General features: G+C 34.8%; 1 protein-coding gene across 2 annotated transcripts; it reads right to left on the bottom strand.

The window, feature by feature from the left end:
* Window positions 1-1,095: 1,095 nt before the first annotated feature.
* On the bottom strand, window positions 1,096-5,506 carry LOC113357455 (CASP-like protein 1D1). 2 transcript variants are annotated; one of them, XM_026600845.1, is made up of 5 exons: window positions 5,214-5,506; window positions 4,677-4,800; window positions 1,929-2,719; window positions 1,721-1,841; window positions 1,096-1,615 (listed from the first exon to the last, which is right to left on the bottom strand). In XM_026600845.1, exons 3-5 carry the CDS (start codon window positions 2,102-2,104, stop codon window positions 1,403-1,405), a joined length of 510 nt encoding a protein of 169 aa, XP_026456630.1. In that variant the 5' UTR covers window positions 2,105-2,719; window positions 4,677-4,800; window positions 5,214-5,506; the 3' UTR covers window positions 1,096-1,402. The 2 variants fall into 2 exon arrangements, with proteins under 2 accessions (XP_026456630.1, XP_026456629.1); XM_026600844.1 differs by having other exon boundaries at window positions 1,929-4,800.
* Window positions 5,507-6,000: the final 494 nt, after the last annotated feature.

The following is a 6,000-nucleotide window of genomic DNA, read 5'->3' as shown; positions in this document are numbered from 1 at the left end:
GTGGCAACCACTACAGATGCAGAACATACATATTAATTTCAGTACATCATACTGTTGAATAATATACACCATCATATCAAACCTACGTAAAAAAAAAAAAGGCCTAATTTCATTTTAACATTTTGAACCTTTGATGTGTAAATTAAAGCATCTAAGCAAAATCAAAATTTGAGTATAAACCATCGTTTGATGAGATATTAGGAATCAAACTACTTACGGGCAAAGAAAGTATCATATTCTTAGCATCTTGAATCCAAAATCTCCATACGTGCGGCCAATTCAAACGGTGCTAAAACGCAAAATCATTTGATTTTCGTCTTTTCACTAACCCATTCAATTCCTCCTCCCAAAAATCCCCAAATCTGAAAATAAAATATAATCGAACACCAGATATTGATCAAATTTTACATTAAAACGATGAGAAAGTTAAACTGATCACAAATCTCCACTCTAATTTCGAATAAAATAAATGAGTCGAAAATTATAAACCCTAAAATGAAATTTCCAGAACTGTTTTTCATTGAAACAAGGATACACCTAGATGTTTCATACCAATATTAGAGAGGTAAGAGGAAGGATTAGCTTTTTCAATGATGATGGTGATGCCGATGAGATTTCCATGTTTCTCCTGAGGCAATTTCTTCTGATCTCATACCCAGAGACCCTCTTCAATATTGAGAGACGATAAACATAATATGATCTGCTATTATTCCAAGGAGGGGTAGTTATGCCTTTTAGAAAATGAGGTTTATATTATTCGCACGTGTAATGGATCAGGGATTAGTATTTTTAGTCCAAAATCATGAATTTGGACTAGCGGTTAAATCAGTTTTATGGGTGGACTAGTCATTAAACGGATACTCAAGTTTAGGATTAACCAGTAATTCCTGGTAGATATATTAGTTTTCATTTTTCAAATCTCGATTCCGTTTTCGCTCCCGCTCCCGACCCCGTTCTCGCTCTTGAAGGAACACTGTGCCCAATCCTACCCGGGGAAAAATGAAATTCCACGAGTCCTTATGGGCTACTTTTTCCGTATTAAGAAAAAGGGTGCACAAGAGAATTTTATAACAAAATCTAGTAAGAGGTGTCAAAATACATGAATTATATAGAGTTGCATTGAAGTAAAACAGACTCGAAATGTCTTGCAATTGGAGAGAGGACGAAAAACAAAGGCTCCATTAGGAAAAGGGATGATTACGAATTCGACGAACCGTGCTGGACAAACTAGAGGTCCAATATAAATTGCCCACGTAAGATATACCCGTTGATTAAAAGGATAATGCCGAGAGGCAAATGCACCACCGCAGTAGATGGAAGCCAAATTGGAAAACGCCAACTGTGAAGAAGCCACCTTGAATTACACCAAAAGATTTGAGGAATCAAATTCAATGGTTTCCAATCACTGTTTAATGGCACCAGCTGAGTATAAGATAATCCATACGAGGAGAAAACATGCGAATATCGACATTCCAAATGAAACTTCCATGTGTCTGCAGAACCTTCCGAAAACAGCACATATTTTCGAGCATCCATCGCGTGAGTTACCATTCTTTCCAATATACAACACTGCCCCGGCAGTACCAGTTGCAGAAGCTAACAGTGTCAGCATAATCTACACCAAGAAAAAGAAATTACAGATCACAATCAAATAAGATATAAATTCATCAAATAAAGTTAACAAATATTACATGATATAGAAATAATTAGAAAGACTTACAGTATCACAGAATAAGAGACTGAGAAGAGCATGCTTCTTTCCTGTCTTCCCATAGATTAGTTCGTATATGGCTGCGAAGAAAGTGTAGGCAAAAACAGCCCAAAGAATCGATAAGAGATACCTGCAAATGATCAAAATTAATAAATCTCTTGAATGTATATTTAGCAGCTAAATAATTTCTCCTAATGACCAAACCAAAACCACTTACTTGTAAGCGGGATAGTGAGTGTAATTGGTTGTTTTTTCATCTTCGGTTTGTTTGCTTGTATGTATAACAATTGCGGCAACAAGTACCGTCCAAAATAACAACTTCCTAAGGCCTACACTTGCTATAAAACTGAATTCACTTAGATATCTGCGAAGACCACCACTAATATTTGACATACTTGATAACTTCTTATTCTTAATCAACAAAACTTTATTTTTTTCGATTGGAAGAAGAAGAGGGGGGAATATTATTGCAGAGAAAAACCAATGATATAGGAAACGAATAGAAGCCGGCAAGAAGATACTTATTTAGCTCGTAATGAACATGGAGTGAGATAGCAAAAGATACTTATTTGAAGATAGAGAGCGAAGAAAGAAAGAAAAAAAAGATAGAGAGCAAAGAGAAATAAAAATATGATTGATCGATATATATAAAATTAATCAAAAAAATTAAATAAAGTAATCAATAGTGCCAGCGTCAAGCGGTGATGAAATGTTATTTGTTCTGTTAAAAATATTAATGAAACATATACATAGAACGATACAACTCAGTGATAGTGTGATACAGAGAAGAAGCTAATGTCATGTGTATATATTCGATAATAGCTGAGTAATGGGTTCAACTGTTCAACGTTCAAGTTTCATCAGATCATTATAAACAACACCGTCATCCCTGTAGACCTCATCAATGTCATCAACACAGCATGGCAGGCTTTGTCATCATCATCACCAAAAAGTTCCCGTACCACTGTTATCGTTTTTTAATTGTAGTTCAAAGTCGCACAGTTCCTTCTGGACAAAGTGGTATCATATCTCAAGTATAATTATGAATCTAAATTTTCTAATAAAAAACGATGACTTAATATGGTGGTCTAGACTTTACAGACTTACGGCACTTAGCACAATGTCATGAGCTAAAGGTGGAAATCAGCTTTTCTTAAATACCTAACGGCAATAATCCATAATGACTACCAACGGGATTTTATGTTACTAACTAGTAAATGACCCGTGCCGTAATGGTCCAGGGCTATGATTTGTTTTCACTATTACCGACTATTAGCTAGTTAGCTTACTTGGATTAGTCATATTTTAGTGAAAAGCTAACACAAAATACTTATGTTCACATGCACATAGTAATAATTCCCTCTAATGTAGTTCTTTAGACACCCTATAATTACTACTCCCTCCATTTCTGGAATAGTGTTACTTTCACTTTTTCATTTTAACACTTTCAAATCGACAAAGTGAAATTAACACTTTTCCTGAATTGGAGGTAATATTACTCTCATCCCAGAAAAAAAATGTCTTTCACTTAGTCAATTGGCAATCCATTTACCTTTTAGTTTTACTTTCATTCCTCAATTAACGAATATGTAATGTTTTCTGTCCTAGTCACTTTCGGTTTCAATCCTTTTAACCCAAACAAACCCTTTGGGCTTTCAATTGGGCCGGATGGACAAAATGTTCACAAATATTGAAACAATATAAGGAGATGGTTCGATACTATGACTATCGAATTCACAAAATTGGTTAAAAAAAAACCAAAATCAACAATTTCTGGGTGAAATGGACAGTTAAATTTTGATACTGTTTAAATGGCCAAAAATGTAAAAATAGGCAGGATGTAACCAATTTCATCGTGCCTGTTTTCAAATATTTTTTCTTATTTTTAATTTAAACAAGATGTATCCAGTTTCATCCTTGCTATTTTTTTTTTGCCATTTCACCCAAATTATTTTTTACCCGTCCATTTGAACCGTGATTTAAAAATATTTGGACAAATGACCCATTTTCCGTATCGAATTTTATAGATCAAGTGATTGCACTTGGAAAAAACTTTTAACCCTCTAACAGAAAAAGTGAGATAAGTATAAATACAATTAGAGATGAACATTGCAGAAATGTTGGTTGGCTGTCCAGGTAGAAAGAAAAAAAGAACAAATAGAATAAATTCCAAAGTCCAAACAATATAAACAACGTGCAAAGATTTACGTAACAATGGGTACAATAACATTAGTCACACCAACCTTTGGCCTTTATCATTGTTTCTAACATTCTAAGCCTGGGACTGGCATCGGTTTAACATTCAATAGACTTTAAATGCATCTCTAAAAATTAAATTTAACAATCAGTATATGCAGAAGAGTTGCCGGAGAAAGTAAGATATCATTCTCACTCTAAGCTTTCCTGAACCGAAGTCCTTATACAAAACACAATCTCAATCATAATTTTTCTTGGATTTAATATGAAATTGTAAATACTACGACAACAAATAACGAATAGAAGCCAAGGAAGGGTCAAGCCAATCCACTTGTCTGAGTTGTTTATTTTCAAGCTATGCAACTAATATAGCGTGATAGAAGCGACGTTTAGGAAAAAAAATTGGTTACGGAGTGCAAATGCATCATGCACTTACTTTGCTGCCCAGACAAATTTGAGAAGTTTGGGTAAGGATGGATATTTCAGGTGTATTCTAGATATTTAATGTCACTTCCATACACTGGCTAATGGGTTTTATGAGTTTTGGCGAGTCCTTTCGATCAAGAAAAAACCGATTACACCTAAGATTGATGGTCCAACTTACGTGAAAGTTACATTTAATATTTTAGAAAAATAACCAAATCAAGAAAATCATTCACTAAATGAAACCAAAGGAAAAACTTACATGTCTATCACCAACACGAATCTTTACCGGGTGTGGGTTGGTGTCAAATGGACTAATCGTATATCACAGATGAAAGAATATTACCTTTTCTAAGAAGGGTTGCTTTTCTCACTTCTCACATAACTAAAAATTCACATGTGAGTGTGAGTTCATCCGTAGACCCGATATTATAAACATCACTCTCAATATAGGGGAAGGATGGCATTACCTACAAAAAAAAAAAAAAAGAGTAAGACGGACGAATTTAGCTAGCTTTGCGGCATTTTTGAATGGAAATACTGTGTTGTTGCATCTTTAAAGAACGCCGAATGGATTTTGGTAGATAGTTGATTATTCCGAAACATTAAGCTCTTTAGCAAAACCAACTACAGTTATATTGGTTCTCCTTGGTTGTACATTTCGGTTGTAATATTTGTCAACTGTATGCAAGCAATGCTAGGTTTCTCAATTAAAAATCAATTGAACAAAGTCAAACAAAATCTCAATCGAAGAATCTAATCAAATACATGATATGCATCAACAAAGTCGGTCACATTGAAGATATGGAAGAAACAAAATCCAAATTGAAGAAACTCATCAAATAAAAATTTAAAGAAAAATTAAATTGAAGATATTACTGACCTAATATTCTTCAGAGAGCACCCGGTAGAAAGAAATGGAGAAAGCTAGGAAGATGATAACATCTGCTGAGGTTTATATAGGGAAACATTTGAAACGTATCGCATCAAACTGATTATCCGGGTATTGATCAAAGGGATTCAATTCAGCAAATCCTGTCGCCGCAATGGAGAAGAACAATCCGAAGAAGAGCACTAATATACTTCTGTAACGAAGAGGGGATTGAGCGCAACAAGATATCGGTGATAATAATTGGTTATGGGTTTTGTAACCGAAGAGGAGATTTAGTGCAAAAAGAGATCCGGGACGTCGTATGAGACCTTAAAAAGAGGGTTCATTCTCAAGAATGGTAGCCATGGATCGGAGAAAGAAGCCTATTGATGTCCGTTGGATGGTTCAAAAACCATTTGTTGTTGTAAGATATATTTTAATATGGAGTCAAAGTCAAGCCACGCGAATCATACAAAACTAAAACGTAGACAACCGTTCTTATGCGTTATGTCTCCTCCTTTCAATTTGGACCAACTCGGTAAATTATAATTTTCCTACATTTCTACGACTAGGGCTGTCAATGGATATTCGATATCCGGTTTCCGTTTCCGAATATCCGGATTCCGTTAGGTTAATATCCGACATAACGGCTAACGGATATCCGTTTATTAACATAACGGTACCGGCTAAGGGAGTTTCCGTTAGGTTAATATCCGATACCGTTAGTGTATAACTGTATCATAAAATTTTCGGAAATTTTCGATACCTAATACCCTTTAGGTTTACTCTTTGGCCATTT

This window comes from Papaver somniferum, chromosome 3 (assembly GCF_003573695.1).
Source record: "Papaver somniferum cultivar HN1 chromosome 3, ASM357369v1, whole genome shotgun sequence".
Taxonomy (NCBI): domain Eukaryota; kingdom Viridiplantae; phylum Streptophyta; class Magnoliopsida; order Ranunculales; family Papaveraceae; genus Papaver; species Papaver somniferum.
Note: the sequence above shows the minus strand (reverse complement) of the source record. Positions and strands in the feature narration are given on the sequence as shown.

What these genes read in the sequence shown, in the direction of transcription:
- LOC113357455 (XM_026600844.1), bottom strand. Translation starts at nt 2,104, where the DNA reads ATGTCAAATATTAGTGGTGGTCTTCGCAGATATCTAAGTGAATTCAGT. An exon ending in ACTCACTATCCCGCTTACAA is followed by an intron (nt 1,842 to 1,928) that starts GTAAGTGGTTTT and finishes GATCATTTGCAG; the next exon opens with GTATCTCTTATCGATTCTTT. An exon ending in GTCTCTTATTCTGTGATACT is followed by an intron (nt 1,616 to 1,720) that starts GTAAGTCTTTCT and finishes TTCTTGGTGTAG; the next exon opens with ATTATGCTGACACTGTTAGC.